Here is a 17,354-nt window from a genome sequence, read left to right on the forward strand (position 1 = left end):
TATACCAGCTCCAGTCTGCTCTTCAAGAGAGCTATCCTCCCTCTCTGGGCCTAGGTGGGTCTCCTCCCCATCCCGCTCCTGCTTGTGCCTCGTGGCACTGCTTTCATGTGGTGTAATGGTCTTTTTACTCGTGGTCCCACTGACCAGACTGTAAGCGTCCTTTCTTTATTTTTTTTAACTTTTACTTTCAAACATTCACGAGAGCAGAAAGGATCATACAATACATCCGCAAGAATCCATCAACCAGTTGTCAGTTTTGCCAGCAGTTGTCAGCCTTTTGCCACTCTCGATTTACTAATTCCCCTTCCTGCCCCCACCCCGCTGAATATTTTAAAGCATTTCCTAGATCTTTTGTCATTCTCCCATATATACTTTTGAACATTTCAGCTGTGAGCTTCAAGATGGCGGAACTGAATCCTGTGTTCTGTGCCCGCTCAGTGTGGATGATGCCTGACACATACTAATCTTAAGAAAAGAAATAATGTTTTTTTTTTTAATTTTATTTATTTATTTGACAGAGATCACAAGTAGGCAGAGAGGCAGGCAGAGAGAGAGAGAGGAGGAAGCAGGCTCCCTGCAGAGCAGAGAGCCTGATGCAGGGCTCCATCCCAGGACCCTGAGATCATGACCTGAGCCGAAGGCAGAGGCTTAACCCACTGAGCCACCCAGGCACCCCAGAAATAATGTTGTTTGAATCGACTGACTGACTAGGGGTGTGAATGGGTTTCAGCCTTTAGAACTGAGCATGCGTCCTAGCTGGAATTTGAGTAACTGGAATGTGTGTAACTGCTAGGAACCCACAGCTTCCTTAGTGTCTGCCCTGGTGCTTGGGAGTTTCTAGGAGGTTCTGAAATCTGTACATCAGTCCTCAGACTTTTCAGGTTGGTTTATTTTGAGATAAGCATCTTTGATTTTGCAATTAAACTCTAGTAATTTTAATTTTGCAATTAAACCTCTAGTTGAGGTGACATTGGATAGAGAGGACTGTTACGATGTAGCTTTTACCTTTGCTTGGTTCATATTTAGTTCACAATTATAGCCTTGGGGTTTTAAAAAAAATTATAGTAACATATTTACTTAGGCCAAGGTGATTAAGACCCAAAAAATCAAAGTATAGAATACATCTAAAGTGTTTTCTTTAATAACATCTTTCTATTCCTGGTAATGGCATTTTAACTACACAAGTAAGAGATAATTAAATACATATTTTTCTTCCAAGCAGTTGTGGTCACGTTTAGAACCCTAAATTCTGTATACTTTGAAGGAGACCCTGAGACCAGAGTCATTAGACATGGCATTTCCCACTCTTACGAGGTTAAAAATCAGGCCAGGCCTTGGGCTTTTGGAAATCTCTGGGGGTTGAATGTCGTTTGTGAAAACGCCTTTAACCTGTTCCCTTTTCCTCTTAATTCAGAAATGGTACTTACCATAATGGGAAGAACCTATCAACTAGTCCTTTATCAAAATTGTATTCTAAAATATTTCCTTTCACCACTGAAATCTACTGTAAAGTTAAAGTAGGCCGGGTTTCCTGTTTGTTTTATTTTTTACTGTTTCATCGGGAATTCGGAGTAATAATTCTATTTCTGGATTTAAGATATTTTTACTGTGTGGGTTTAGCTCTGGGACTAAGGCTGTGCCCAGTAAACATCTGATGACTACCAGTTCAGCCTGGAACATAAAACAGTTGTTTCTACAGTTGTATTTATAGGAGTTGGATTGGGTCGTGATGCCATATTGTGTCTAGAGCGCCTTTTCTTTGGAAGGTGGTGGGCCTTGAGAGATGTCAGAGGACAGGGAGATGTGCATGCCATGCTGAAGTAGGTCATAGTCCCAGCCTCTCATCCAGCGGCTGTCGCGGTGACTTCCCACACACGTTATTTTCTGGGCTGTGAGGGAGCAGACTCTGGGGCTTCTACTGTGGACCCAGAGACCTTGGATCTCTGGCTGTCACTTGGCATGACTTGGACAAGTGTGATAGAGTGTCTGGAGGAGCATGGTAGACCCCAGGAGTGTGCACACAGAGCCTCCATGGAAGGAAGTTACGGGAAGATCCCTGGAGGGAACCCACAACTACATGACTTCTTGAGTGCCGCACGAGAATGGACTCTGTGGAGAATAGGCCAGAGCTCGGGCCACAGAGACAGAGCCCATTGGCTGGTAATCCTCGTCTTCTTAGGATGGGGCCCGACAGAAGCTGACACAGATGTTCCAGGGTGGAAAAACCTGTCGCGGTGGCTGGGGCCACCACAGATGAGTCAGCCAAGGGAAGACTTGCCATGTCGGGGGAGGCAGGAAGGAGGCTGCAAACGTGGCTCCCTGCCTCAACGGCTGGGGCTGGCCAGTAAAGACATGGCCAGTGGCCAGGATTTGGAAGAGGAACCAATTGTGGGGAAGAAGCAGTAGCCTGGGGGAAAGGGCAAGTCTTTGTGTTTAGGTGATGGTGCAGGGATCTGTATGATTCCTCCAGAGCTGGGCAAGCACAGTGCATGCCCGCTGCCTCTGTGGTGCTCTCCCCTGCCTTCCTGCTCTCTCATATACTGATTCCCACTCTTGTTTAAAGATCGAGACCCTGGGCTCAGACAAATGAAGTTAGTTACTTGTCAGAGGGGCACACAGAAACTAAGCAGCAGAGCAGGGAACTGGCCCAGATCTGTCGGCCTCTGGAGCTGCCTCTTTGTCACCATGTCAGGGCTCCTCCCCATCTCTCACAGTAAGTAGGTGTCTCTGCTGAAGACATCTTTTCTCTGACCCGTGCACCCCACGTCCCACCGTGGGACCTACTCTTGGGCGCTCACACACACCCATTGGGATCCTAGCTCCAGCTGCAAACGCAAATGTCTTCAAATCCATGTGTATTTTAAATACCATGTTTATTTAGCCATTAAGAAAAAAAATTTAAGAACAAAGCATGACCTTCCTTTCCAAGTTTTCTAGGAAAATAGGCTCCAGAAGAAAGTGTGTGTGTGTGTGTGTGTGTGTGTGTGTGTGTTTCCTGGGGCCTGAGGTCACCGCCCACTCCAGGCTGTGAGCACAGCTCCGGGGCTGTGATCACACCAGGTCCGTCCCTAGCACAAGTGGAAATAATGAGACTCTGACCACATCCCTGCCATTTGGTGTTTGGTGGTACCAAAGCAGGGCCAGAAAGGGGAGGGTGCAGAAATCCTGAGAGTATTAAGGGGGAAAGGTTGGGTGTTCCCAGACTGAAGCCCATGTCAGATGAAAAACTATAGACGTGTAGAGATGTCAGTAGCCCAAAAACTAGAAGCAGTCAGGCAGGCACACACACGGTCCCCGCCATCTGGTTAACCCAACACATCCCCAGTATTTTAAATCTGGAGCTAAATATAGCTCCTTTCCGAAAAAGCACTCAGCTTATTAAGGAACGTAGAAAAGTAGAGCTTTGCCTGTGCTTTCTGCAGAGGGTGGTATGGAGCTCCAGACCCTGACTTAAGAATTCCTAGTAAAGATGTAAGCCACTTCCTCTTTGTTATAACAGTTAGCTTTCGTTTTGTAGCAAGCTCCTAAAACTTATTGGCTTAAAACAGCAACCATTACACTTGCTTGTGATCTGTGGGTTGGCCACGCAGTTCTTTTAAGTCTGGGCTGACTTTCCTGGTCCCCATCTGCTGGTGGCATGGCCGGGCTGGAACGGTCTGGGATGGTCTTGCTCACATGTGTGGTGATGGGCAGACTGGCTAACGAGAGCCTCAGCGGGGGCTACTTGCTTTGGCTCCGTGTGGTCTCCCATCCTTCGCCAGCTAGCTTGGGTGTCTTCCCATGGTGGTCTCAGTGTTCCAGAAGCAGCAAAGGAGGACAGGCCCCAACGCATAAGTATTTTTCAAGCCTCCGCTCAGCTACTGTTGTCCCCATAAGACAAAGTCAATACCTTGTCCAAACTTAGAGTCCATGTGGGAGGAATCTACACAGGCTCTGGATACAGAAAGACTACACATCCGCCATGCTATAAGCCTGAAGTCTAACTCAGTAAGTAGTAGTTGTTTCCACCCCCACAGAAGATGACCCTGAACAGTCTTGTGGTTCATCCTTGTGTAAAAAGGCAGTGTCGGCTAAAACCATAGGCAGAGAACTTGGTCGTTGTTCTGGTGGCCTCACCTGCCAGTAAGTGTGGTGGAAAATCTCCCAAGAGGCCGGAGGCAGGAAGCAGTTGAAGAGCCAGACGAGAAGAAAGACCCTCACCTCCCACACCCAAACACAGAGCAACCAAGTGGCAGGTCTGGTCTCTGACATACTGAAGCAAAAGACACCGCTGGGCTTAGAAGTCAGAGGTGGGTGACTTCCCAGAGGCAGCCAGATTGTTTCCCACGCCCTGAGGGGGACAGAGGCTGAAGACAGCACTTGAGCTGGAGAGGGAGAGGTGAGCAATAACATGTAAATCTTCAGTATTTGCCTACCTGGAGAAACCTACAAACAGGTGAAGAAACTCTTCCTGTCTCCCAGGAGGAGGGAAGAAGTGGCAAAGAGAACTGAGAGAAGATGAGGAGGGAATAGTGCTAGTAACAACCGTTGTCTTTTGAATGTCTGTCGTATGCTGGGGATGGTACATAGACTTTTACTCCTCACAACATCTTGCGGTGATAGCTCCAACTTACAGATGAGGAAACTGAGTCTCAGAGAGCTTAAGGAACTGGACCTATGTCACTGAGCTCAATGTTCTGGCCCAGGTCTGTCTGCTTCCATAGGGCTGCTCCTGTCTTTTCTGCACCATGCTGCTGATGTGGTCCGCAAGAAAGCATCTTCAGGTAGCAAGGACTGCAGAGCCCTCCTAACAGGAGAGTTCTCAAAGACCCAAAAAGTCATCTCCCAGGCAGGAACACTGGAAAATGTTCGTGATAAAGGAAAAGATGGCAGCCTCAGATGGTGGCATGGTGACAGAAAGGTGAGGAAGGCATAAAGAAAAACCCCAGCACTTTTTTTCATCTGGAGTACAGAGATACCCCAAAGGAGAGACACCTGGGTGGCTCAGTTGGTTAAGCATCTGCCTTCAGCTGAGGGCGTGATCCCAGGGTCCTGGGATCGAGCCCCGTGCCGGGCTCTTTGCTCAGCAGGGAGCCTACTTTTCCCTCTCCTTCTGCCACTCTTCCTGCTTGTGCTTTCTCTCTCTGTCAAATAAATAAAAATTTTTTTTAAGATTTTATTTATTTATTTGACAGAGAGAGATCACAAGTAGACAGAGAGGCAGGCAGAGAGAGAGAGGGAAGCAGGCTCCCCGCTGAGCAGAGAGCCCAATGCAGGACTCGATCCCAGGACCCTGAGATCATGACCTGAGCCGAAGGCAGCAGCTTAACCCACTGAGCCACCCAGGCGCCCCAAATAAATAAAATTTTTAAGAAAGAGAGAGAGATCCCCCAAAGGAGACATATCCTCTGAACCTCCTCCCCATTCTGTGATCCAGTCTCTACCCACACACCCTACTCAGTAAGGAGGTCACTGATAAAGTAGAATAAATTCAATCAAGAATGACCCAGGTAATGAGAGGCTTCTGAAACCCACAGGCTATCTAGCGAGGAGCTGTCAGCCGTCTTCTAGTACGTAAGAAACTGGCACATGCCAAGAGCTAACTTGTTCTGTGTTGATCCACAGCTTGGAGCTAGAGTCAGCGTGCAGACCTGTCGGGCAGACACCACCACAACATGGAAAAACCAACTGTAGAGGCACAGAGATCTTGTTTTGTATCTTGTCACCATGACTTCATAACCTGTGCTCTTGAGTTTTGGTTTTCTGCCTGCATATTAGAGACGCACATGTCTGCCCTGCAGAGCGTGAAAGAGGTTGTGTCAAGAACCCTGCATGGGGGCTGGTTTACACTGCGCTCTGTGAATGGAAACCTTGGGAATGATGGTTTTGAGCAGTTAGAAGTTCCTGTTCCCTGGAGAAGCAGAGCAAAAGTAGAAAGCTGCCAAGGGGAGGTGCGGGGGTAGCTGAGCATTGTTACTCTGCCCAAGTTGGGTATGTTTTGAAAGTACTGTGGCCAGTGTTCACAAGTGAATATTGTTGCCTTCCATGCTCATCACCTGGGGAGCTGAGCCAGGCAGTAGAGGCTGTCTAGGGTGGAGGACAGAAACTGTGCCTCCGGGATGCCTGGGTGGCTTAGTTGGTTAAGCATCTGCCTTTGGCTCAGTTCATGATCCCAGGGTCCTGGGATGGAGCCCCTTGTCAGGCTCCCTGCTCAGTGGGTCCTGCTTTTGCCTCTCCTCCGAGGACCTGTTCTTTCTCTCTCTCTCTCAAATGAATGAATAAAATCTGAAAGAAAAAGAAAGAAAGAAGGAAAAGAAAAGAAAGCAACTGTGACCTGGATTTTACTTAGGTTGTTTGGTCCCTATGGGGAGGTTTACTGTTGAGCCATCAGATGAGCATTACCAAGGACACCCCCAAGGTCAAGGTGGCCCAGAGCCACCCAGGTTTAGCATTTTGTATCTGGGATGGGGTTTATCAACATCAAGGGTTCACCTTCATTGTTAGTACAGAAGGGGTGACCTACAGTGCCACTGTCTGGTGGACCCATGCTCTGTCTCAGACTGTGACCTCAGCCTCCTTGGGGGTTCAGTGTAGAAGCCATTGTCCCTCACCAAGCACAGAGTCTGCTGATCTGCTTTCAGATCTGTGTGTGTCTTTTCAAACACTTCCAACTGGAGCTTATGAGGAATTTGAATTTTGGAAACAAAACATTTGTTTGGGATCCCAAATACATGAAGTCCTGGGTGGGATATAGGACCAGCCAGGGTGGTATGCTGTCTTGGCCAGGATGCTAGAGAGCTTGCCAGGCTAGCAAGTGCCCTCCCCAGGGCAAGGAGGGTGTCCACAGGAGAAGTCACAGGCCATCTTGGGACACTAGGCACTGGTCCTTGCTTAGTGGCGGTGACTGAAGGGACAGAAGCAGTGAGTATTTTTGAAGGTGTGAATTTGGGATCTGTTTGTTGACAGAGACGCTGGTAGCCAGTGTACAGGTGCCATTGTGAGGTACAAATACACTTTTGTTAGTCTTTCAGCAAATGTTCTCTATTTGTAGACAGTCTGACAAATCCCTTTAAAGGAATGCTTCTCAAACTCCCTTTCAGGGTCCTTCTGGGGTTAAGGGCTGGGAAACAAGGGACTCTAAGGCTCTTGGTCCTGCTTCATTCCGTATAGATAGGTTAAAAAAAAAAAAAGATGATGATATAAGATAGAATTCTCATACCATCCAATTCACCCAAAGTGCACAATTCAAGAGCTCTTAAAGATTTATTTATTTATTTACTTATTTGAGAGAGTGCATGTGTGCACACAAGGGGGGAAGGGGCCAAGGGAAAGGAGAGAGAATCCCAAGCGGACTCCACACTGAGCTCAGAGCCTGCAGTGGAACTCGATCTCACGACGCTAAGATCATGACCTGAGGCGAAATCAAGGGCCAGGCACTTACCCACGGAGCCACCCAGGTGCCCCCCAACAGCCTCTGGTGTGTGTATTCACAAAGTTGGGCAGCTCCGACCCTCACCACATGAGCAAATGAGCTTTTGTCTGATTGTGTTTGTTGGGGCTCTGAAGCCAATTGTATTTGAAAGAGGAAAAGATGCCACTACTAAAATCAGGTCTGAAATTATTGTTGTCCTCATACTGTAACAGGTTGGACCTTTTCTGAGGAGAGTGTGGTCTTCAAGTTCTGTTTCAAGCCCCAGAGAGAACCAGGAGAGAAACTTGGCTGATAAGTTACACCGTCGAGCAGCCATTCAGTTTTCTCACAGAAGGGCCTCGTTCAGCATTTCTGAAAGTCCTTCTGCGCAGCTCTAACATGGTGAAAGGAAATGAGAATGGTGAGAGGAAGACCAGTGGACACAGCAGAAATAGGGTCACCAGTCCAGATGGGAGAAGGTCTTCAGTGAGCAGATGGGGCCATTGAGTGTAGAGACAGATCCCCTGGCATACTCCAGCCATCCCTAAAGCCATGACTGTGGGACACGTGGCAGGGACTGGCATTCAGGTGAATGATGAACATTTTTAAAAGACCAGAATTGTATCCACAAAATATTCACCAGAAAAAGCTGAAGGTGACGAAGTTGCTTGTCAGAATGGGCTGAGCATGAGCTGGTCTGTAAAGACTTCATTGTCTGGCACTGGATGAAGCTCCTTACATTTTTCTTTGGAAAGGTCCTGCTGGGAAGTGTCTCTTTCTGTGTGGATGTCAGATAAACGAAGCATTCAGGAACTGGTCTCCTCTTCTTAAGTTGAAGGGAACGTTCTCATTTGGGCTTGTCTGGGGGCAATGCCATAACCCATGATTGTTCTGCAACCAAGATTCATGCTCCCCTGCTGGAGGACCGGGCTAATTGGATTATTTTCAGTTGACAAACTCAGTTTTCCACCTCGGAACACATGTTTATTTCCTCTGTTTTGTTCACAGGACGTGTTCCTATTCGGAGGTGAAACCATGAAGAGAAAATAGAGCAAATAATAATGCTTTTCCGCAGTCGCTTCTTGCTGCTGCTGGCCCTGGCTGCCGTGCTGGCCTTCGTGAGCCTCAGCCTGCAGTTCTGTGAGTGTCGCCTGGCGCCGCTGGGACAAGGGGTGGGGGGGAGCCTTCCTTCTGAGAGAGAGGGCCCTTGTGGGGAGGAAACAAGCAGGCCCCAAAGCCTTTGTTTTTCGAATGAACAAGGCAGTTTTAAAACAACTGAGTCTTTTTATTATTGGTACTGAGAGTGGACGGTTGTGCGTACAGATCCTAAAACCGCTGAGCTTTGTGCTGCATGTCTTTTTCGGCCATAAGGAACGAAAGTGCTCACCAGGCCTCCTGAAACGTTTCTGGCTTCTGCAGAGATTCCTGACTGGCCTGGTTATTCCCAGATTCTTGGATTCCCCAGGGGGAGACACCGAGCGGCCCAGCAGGAGCTGGGGTGTTCAGCCTGCTGGTTCGTTCTTTGAGGACTGTGTCTGTTTTCTGTTCAGTGAGCTATGTGGCTGCGGTCGTTGGGAGGGTAGGGGGACTAGGTACCAAACTCTGTTTCCTGGGCAGTGGGGACCATGCACAGGGTTTCTTGTGTGGTGAGGCAGGGGCAGGCCGATGAAGCCAGTCCACAGATCTCACTGCCCAGCAGTTTGTCCTCCGCTTGGCGCTTGTGTTCAGGTTCAGTCCCTGAGCTGTATGCCCCACTGCTCCCCCAAGAGTGGCCATCCTCAAACACAGATCTGGCCCCAGCAGCTCCTTGGTTGTGACCCTACAGGGGTGGCCCATAGTGTCCGGGGGAGGCTCTCTGTCCTCCAGTGGTCCCTGTCTCATGCTAAATTGCTTGGCGTTCTCTACACATTTACCCTCTTCTCTGTGCCCAGATCCCACCGGCCCCTCTGCCTAGAGCGCCATCCTCCTCATGTCCCTCCCATCCTTTCCTCCACATGCGTCACTCAGTCTTCTCCTCTTCTGGGAACCTTCCAGAACTCCCCCCACCTACCCCTTCAGCCAGATCTGATGCTTTTTTGTTATACTTCCAGAATGCCCTAAACCCGTTCCTCTCCTCACACTAACCATGTAGTATTCTAATGTTCAGTTCTCATGTCTCTTCCTCCCATCATGCTGTTCTCCAAGAGCAGGGACCATGTTCTGTTTCCCTCCCTGTCCCGGGAACTGCACTGCCTACCACACAGTAGGGGTTTCATGACTCTTCATTAAATGAATGAATGAATCTCCACCTGTTGTGAAAAGCAGGCTGACCCAAATTCCCTCTCCTTCTGGTGCCATAAACCCGAAGTCGAGAGTATCTGTACGACACTGGGAACTTTGGCTTTGCTGTCACCTGCCTTCCCTCCATTTTACCACCACACCCTGAGGGATGGGAGGTACGCCTTTGGCACCCGTCACTGCATAGAACAGCTCTGAGGAGGCGGCACTTCTGTCGCAGTTTGAGTGATGGAAAGAAGGGCAGGTGGCTCAGCAAGTGGGAGGTTCTGTGAGCGCTGAGGAATGTGGGAAAGACTTGGCTTTTGGAATAAATGGAAGAGAGGAGGCTTTTAGCACGTCTCCCCGGTACACCTCCAGTTTGTGACATACTCCGTGCACACGTCTGGTACCCATGAAAGGCTGTTTCTAATACGAAAGACAATTAAAAATACTCATTTTATCCCTCCAGAATAGGAAACTAGGTCAAGAGTAGGTGGGCACAGGAAATTTAAAGATACTCCAGATGGTTAATGAACCATAAAATACGAGTCCTTTTCAAAAAGTGTGTTAGGACTTTCGGTAGTTTAATAGCTCGTAACTTTTCATTAAAAATTTTCCATCCTTGGGCTGGGGAGGTCGGAGGTTACAGTCAACCTTGGTTTTTTCTTCTGTGAAGCTGACAGGATCTGAGACGTGAATGTGGGTTACTTGTGTTTGCTGCGTTTCTTTTGCATGAGGTGGTTTCCACGTCACTGAATTGGCCAGTGTGTTTTGCTTATATAACTCCTCTGAAAGTACCTTCTGTTTTAGGAGAGCCAATTTTCAGCCATACTTTTTTTTAAGGAAAATTTTGCAGGGTAAATTAGCCTGCCTGGATTGGAGCTCTTTATTCTTGGATACGTTGGAGTTCGGAAAGCTATTAAGATATGGATGTCCTTACCGCTCTTCTACTTCTAGGTAAACTGTAACTTTGGAACTTACCCATTTCTGTAGATGTGGAGTTTAATTGCTTTATTTATTTAATTGCATTGTGGCTTGCTGGTTATTACAGTGTAAGGCACTGCACTAATTGGTAATACAAAAGTATACGTTTAACTAACATTTGCGTTTTCATTCTTACCCTAAAATATATGGACTTTTTTTTTCATCATTTCTTTTGACTAATTTTTGAATAAATACCAGATTAGCACATGTAATTACTTGGGGTAATATACGAGAGGCGATCCAATATAACTTGGTTTTTCTCAGGCTTTAAGTAAACCAGTATAGTTCTATTTGCTTTCTGCAACGATCATGTATTTTATTTTGTCTTGTTGGCTTTTTCTGATGTTTTGAATATGAGAAAGTTATGACCCGGCTTACAATTTAAAAACCAGGTTGTTTAAAGAAGCATTTCTCCTTGGTACAGAAAGTGGGTCTGTGAACCCATATATATGCATTAAGTGCATATGTGTGTTGGGTATTTTTCTACAGTATCAGGGTGGAGGTGGAGAGAAAGGATATAAAAAAGGTTAAGATATAGTTCATAGTTTCTCAAAATATGTTTATTTTAAATGGTACTAATGACTTGCTCTAGGCTAACAGCCTTTAATGAAAATCATTCATTTTGTATTTTTAAGTCCTGGATATTTTTGAGTTTGGAAATAGGGAAACACTGAAATTCCTGGTGTTCAAACTGTAGAAGGGAACAAGTAAGACATGCTACTTTAGTTATTCTAGTTAAAATGTGTATGCGTGTAAAAATTACTTCTCAGATTAAGGGACTGCTTTAGGGCAACAGGACAATGACCACCAGTATGTCAAGACTGGATTAGTTGTTGTTCTGCTTTTTCTGTTTTTTTGTAATTGCCCGTTTTCCTCCTTCAACCCAGCCTTTCCTTAATTCGTATTTTGTGCTCGTTTCACCATGTTCCAAACGGCATTCCCAAAATGGCGGCGCTTAGGAGCACACAGGCTCTGGAATGACAGCCTTGGGTTTGAATGCTGCTCTGCCGCTTGCCAGCTGTGTGCCCTTGCGCAAGTCAGACCTCTCTGTTTCTTCTTCTATAAAGTGGAACGAGCTGTGGCTGCTCCAGCGTTGGTGTGAGAACAGGAACCTTGTGGGAAACCCCTTGGCTTGTGGAAATACAGTCCATGTAAACCTTGTAAGCAACAGCATGGATGCCATCACCGGCTACCATCCTCAGAAACCAGGGCTCTTGGGGTCCCAAAGGCTGCTGAGGCTTGTGTTCCTTCAGCCACTTGTCAGGAAGGAGATTTCTGAAATATATCATACTTTCATTTGTTTCTTTTTTTTAAATTTTTTTAAATTTTTAAATTTTTAATTTTTTTAAAAGATTTTATTTATTTATTTGACAGACAAAGATCACAAGTAGGCAGAGAGGCAGGCAGAGAGAGAGGAGGAAGCAGGTTCCCCGCTGAGCAGAGAGCCCGATGCGGGGCTCAATCCCAGGACCCCGGGATCATGACCTGAGCTGTAGGCAGAGGCTTTAACCCACTGAGCCACCCAGGCACCCCTTTTATTTGTTTCTGATCAGAGTTCATTGGCCATGAAAGTGGTCAGTCTATACTGTGCACATGGCTCTTTATCTGGGGGTGATTTTCCTGGGCAGGGACCCAGTTGACCAGAGCAGCTTCTAAGGAAAATACCAAAGATGGACGGGGGTTCAGCCCAGGCAGAAGAGGGAAGGTTACCCTCCAGCAGTGAAAACCAGGGTTGTCTTCAGTATCTGAAGAGCCCTTTCTGCAGAGGTCAGACTTGTTCTCTGTGGCCCGGGTGACTGTGGGGACATGTTCCAGTGAAGCATAAGGTGGAGCATCCTAAAAGTCAGTGTTGTGCAGAGGTGGAAAGTATGGCATGCAAACTCAGGAGTGTTGCTCTGTGAAGGGGAGAATTTTAGGCAGGTCATCGGGCTTGATTCCATTTAAAGTCTCTTCAAAGTCTGAGGTTTTAGGAATTTTATCTTTTCTTGTTGACCCAGTGCCATGAGTATGTACAGCTTCGTCCTTCAGTAAATGTTCCCCTAGTTTCCACCATAGGTTAGGTCTTGGGATGGAAGTTTAACCCCTCAAAGCCCACAGGAGCTGTCTGTTTTACTGGAGGAAAATCATGAGCAGACCTTTGGAATACAGTGTGTAATGTGCTAGGACGGGTAAGAGGGGATAGCATGTAAGGTGGGGGTGGGGGTGGTGGAGAACATGTCTCTAAGGAAAACCCAGACTGCCTGGATTGAATCCTTGTCCTGCCACTTAGCAGCTAGGTGACCTCACCCATGTTATTTACCCGCTCCCTGCCTCAGTTTACTCATCTGTAGAATGGGGATAACGACAGTCCCTATTTCACAGGGTTAGTAAAGGATTTGGTGAGCTCCTATTTCAAGACACCCAGAACAATGTCTGGCACGTAGTGATCTCTGTATAAGTGTTAGTTAACTAAAATGATTTAGGATCCTTTACAGCAGGGTGATATGGGAAGAAAGAGGACAAGAAGCTAATCTAGTCTGAGAATTCACGGAAGACTCCCCAGCAGAGGTAACATCTGAGCTTCGTTCTTGAGGGGTGAGTAAGAGTTGGCCGTGAAGGAAAGTGGGAGAGGCATTCCTGCAGAATGACGTGGGTGTGCAGAGACAGAGTGAAAGAGAGTAGGACCCTGGTAGTCGCCTGCATGTAGCTATTAAGGTGGACAAATGCTGGGGCCACCTCCATCTCTACATTATATCCTGAAGGCTATGGGGAGCCCCTGGAAGCAGGGAACACACCAGAAGACTGATGGCTTGGAAGGACCATAGACCAGGACAATGTCTGCCACGTGTGGTCTCCTGAGCACCTTAAGGAGAGTGGCTCTGGAAACTTGTAAAGAATGCCTGCTCCACAACCAAAAAAGAGCTCATTTTGTGCCCTCCCTACAGAACCGGAATTTTGGCAGGCGTGGGGACCCAGAAATCTGCATTTTTTTTTTAAAGATTTTATTTATTTATTTGTCAGAGAGAGAGAGAAAGAGCATGCAAGCAAGCACTGGCAGAGGCAGAGGGAGAAGCAGGCTCCCCGCCGAGCAAGGAGCCGGATGTGGGACTCGATCCCAGGACGCTGGGATCATGACCTGAGCCGAAGGCAGCTGCTTAACCAACTGAGCCACCCAGGCGTCCCAGAAATCTGCACTTTTGACATGCTCCCTGGGCAAGTCTAATAAGCACAAATCCTGGGCACTCCCTGTTCAGAGGCTGATGGGAGGGTGAAGCTGGGTGGCAACTCAGGCAGGTTTCCCTCCATAAAAGGCTGAGGGGGCACCTTGAAGGTATTGGCCCTGGAAGAAGGATCTGTGCAGCCAAAGTGGCAGGGGATGCTGTGGGACTCTGAGCCAACTGGGTGGTAGAGTGGGCCGGGGTGAAAAGAGGAGGGGAAGACCTCACCATGACACAGAGGAGTCTGGCGTGGGTAGTTCAGCAGATGCCTCATTCACATAAACGTCTCATCTCCACGGGGGTGAAATACACCAAAGGCTAAAGGAAATGCCCAGAACATGGCCTGGTAGGTAACCGTATGGGGTTGATGGCTCCCTGGGTCTGGATAAGGCCCCAGCACGTGGACAAGCCAGGTGTGGAGCAGGACAAGGGGTTGGAGGTATCGATGAGGTATCTGAGGGCTGTCTCAGTACCATGTCATGCTGGAAAGTAGTTTCAGGATCTGAGCCCAAGAGAGACCCTGCTGGAGGACTTTGTGTTCACTCTTCCCGAAGCCATGACCTAGGGAGACCAGGTCTCCCAGCAGCATGTGGAAGCCACTCCAGACCAACGGTTTTATTTGGCCCAACCAGTTTTTTCACATTTTTTTATTTATTTACCAGTGTTTTGGAACTTAGGCAGTTTCATGTAAACTTCAAGTCCCTCTTGAAAAAAACAAAACCAAACCCAGACTGTCCAGCATGCCAAGACCCATGGTCCCTTCAGGGACAGTGCCTGGAGCCAGCAGCTGGGTTCTGGCTGCCCCTGTTGAGGGGAGTGCAAGCTCTTCCTTTCTCCGTGGTCTCTGCTTGCTGAACCCTGTCACCTTGGGAGTTTGTGCCCCTGGTACAGGTCGGAGGAAGAAGAGGACAAGGGAAAGATGAGATCTGGGCAGACCAGGGAAGGGAGGCCATGAAGGAGACAGAATGGAGGCAGAGAGGTGGGGCCCCAAAGGCCTACCCCAAAGGTAGGCCCCCGAGGAGCCTCGGCTTAATCAGCTCTCTATATGTGTGTCTGTGAGTGTGTTCAGTAGGCACCCCAGCCAAACCAGCCTGTGTGTGAGTTGTGTTTATGTGGTATGAGTGATGGTGTTGTGTATGTGGCGTGAGTGCTGTGTGTGTTCAGTAGGTAACCCATCTGAGCCAAATTAGTGTGTGAAAGGTAGTATGGGTGTGGTGTGTGTGTATGTTCGATAGGCACCCCAGCTGAACCACCTTAGTGTGTGTAAGTTGTACGTATGTGATATGTGAGTGGTGGGCGTGTTTATTGTGTATGAGTGGCAGTGTGTGTATGTGATAGGTGTGGTGCATGTGAATGGAGTATGTGAGTGGTGTGTATGTGGTACGTGTGAGTGGTGTATGAGTGGTGTGTGTGTGTCTTTAGTAGTTTCCCTGGTATCTCTCTTCCCACAGAGCCAGCGTTTTCCTGCAGCCCCCACACCCCCCCCCCTTATATGCTGCTTTGGATCCCTTGTCCTCTGAGAAAGAGTATAACCAAGCTTTGCTAGAACAGCGTGTAAATTAGAAGAAAATTGCCTCTGAGAAGGAGAGTGAGGAGCCCCTGAAAGATGCCTGGGTGTTGTCACATTCACCGTGGTCGTTCAGACCTTGGCTTCAGCCTGCTCTCCATAGTTGGCTGTTGGCATTCACGGCTCCCACTCTCTGCAGGCGCCCTAACTCCATGGTAGATGGTGCCAGGGATTTTGCTGAGGCACAAATTTGGATACTAACAGCCGGGAGTGAGCTCCTGGCTGCTGGGCAGGCCTGGCCCTGCCAGCCACGGTGCTTTGTCACTCCTGCTCTGCATTCTGTGTCTGTTTTATGGAGAAAAGCAGGTACCCCAGGGGTATGTGTGAACTGGGGATTCACGATGATTTTAATGTTTTCATGGCAAAGGTTTGGGGATGCAACTCTTAGAATGCCAAGGGTCTTGAGTACTGTGTACTCTATTATTTGTTTTTTTAAAAAGCGTTTATTTATTTTAGAGAGAGAAACAGTGCACAAGCAGGGAGAGGGGCAGAGGGAGAGAGAAACTCAAGCATACTCCCTGCTGAGCACAGTGCCCAACACAATGAAGTGGGGCTCTATCTCAGGACCCCGAGATCATGACCTGAGCTGAAACCAAGAGTCAGATGCGTAACTGACTGAGCTACACAGGCATCCCTGTGTACTCTATTTTAAAAGCCATGGTAAGATTCCTCCTGAGATTTTATTTTGGTGAATTGGAGTTAGAAAGAATGAGGAATTAGGGCACCTGGATGGCTCAGTCCTTAAGCGGCTGCCTTTGGCCCAGGTCATGATCCCAGGGTCCTAGGACTGAGTCCCACATCGGGCTCCGGGCTCAGCAGGGAGCCTGCTTGTTCCTCTCCCACTCCCCCTGCTTGTGTTCCCTCTCTGGCTATCTCTTTCTATCAAATAAATAAATAAAATCTTTTTTAAAAAATGAGGAATTAAATATCATGGCTTGCATTTTTAACCTAAGAAGTTCTGTATATGATATCTTAATCTCACCATTATCATTTAAGTTTTACATTTAGTATTTTGTTTTTATTTCAATTCTTTTCTTGGAGGTTTATTTTCTGTTTGATTTCTGAGAGTTCTGGTTTTTTTTAAGATTTTTATTTATTTGACAGAGATAGACATAGTGAGAGAGGGAACACAAGCAAGGGGAGCTGCAGAGGGAGAGGGAGAAGCAGGCTTCCCACTGAGCAGGTGGCCCAGTGTGGAGCTCCATCCCAGGATCCTGGGATCATGACCTGAGCCGAAGGCAGATACTTAACAGCTGAACCACTCAGGCGCCCCTGATTTCTGAGAGTTTTAATTTTGCTTTTTCTCTGAATCCTTCCTGTCCAACTACCCCATAGAGTTAAATAAATATCTGTGAGTGAAAAAATTCTGTAGGTGTCAAAATTAAGTGTGACAGATCAGCTTTCATCCTATGTCTTAAGTTTATGTTTTAGTTACATTGTGGGGGGGGGGGGCAGAGTATCATGTAGCAGGCCCTTCCATGAGCTAAAAATGGACTTTTCTAGTATCCCCTGGGGGTGGGGAGGACATTGTTTCTCTCCTCTCTCTCTTAACCCCTTCCTCTCTCTCTCCGTCCCTCCTTCTTTCCTTCCTTCCCAGTTTCTGATCTTAGAGAATTTCTCCGAAGTATAATTAAGACGAGAGGATAGAAATGTATGTTTAAAGGTATTTAGTGCAGCATTGCTTACAAGAGGCAAAAGGGCGGAAGGCAGCCAGCATGTCCAACTGTAAATCCTCTTGCAGCCACTATGCTCTGATTACACAGACCTATCTGTATTCATGTGCAAGGTTGTCCATAATAGAGCAACTAAAAGTACCTACGGCATTTTACATGGGAATACTCGTGTGTATGTCAACAGTATTGGCAAGAAGGAAATCTCCCATTTTAGAGGAGAGGAGACTATCGGGGCTAGTTAGTAAAACAAGAAAATGTTAGTAAAAGTAGCCAGTGAACTCAGGGAG

General features: G+C 47.5%; 1 protein-coding gene across 2 annotated transcripts in view; it reads left to right on the forward strand.

Annotated features, from left to right (window-relative positions):
- The window catches only part of PXYLP1 (2-phosphoxylose phosphatase 1), a 72,534-nt gene that overhangs the window by 28,198 nt on the left and 26,982 nt on the right, over positions 1-17,354 (forward strand). For both annotated transcript variants that reach the window (XM_080794696.1, XM_080794697.1), the window contains exon 2: positions 8,399-8,530. In XM_080794696.1, the coding sequence (XP_080650822.1) occupies positions 8,452-8,530 (79 nt within the window). In that variant the 5' untranslated portion in view covers positions 8,399-8,451. The remainder of the gene's footprint in view (positions 1-8,398; positions 8,531-17,354) is intronic.

The sequence above is a fragment of the Martes martes genome (assembly GCF_963455335.1).
Source record: "Martes martes genome assembly, chromosome: 1".
Lineage (NCBI taxonomy): Eukaryota > Metazoa > Chordata > Mammalia > Carnivora > Mustelidae > Martes > Martes martes.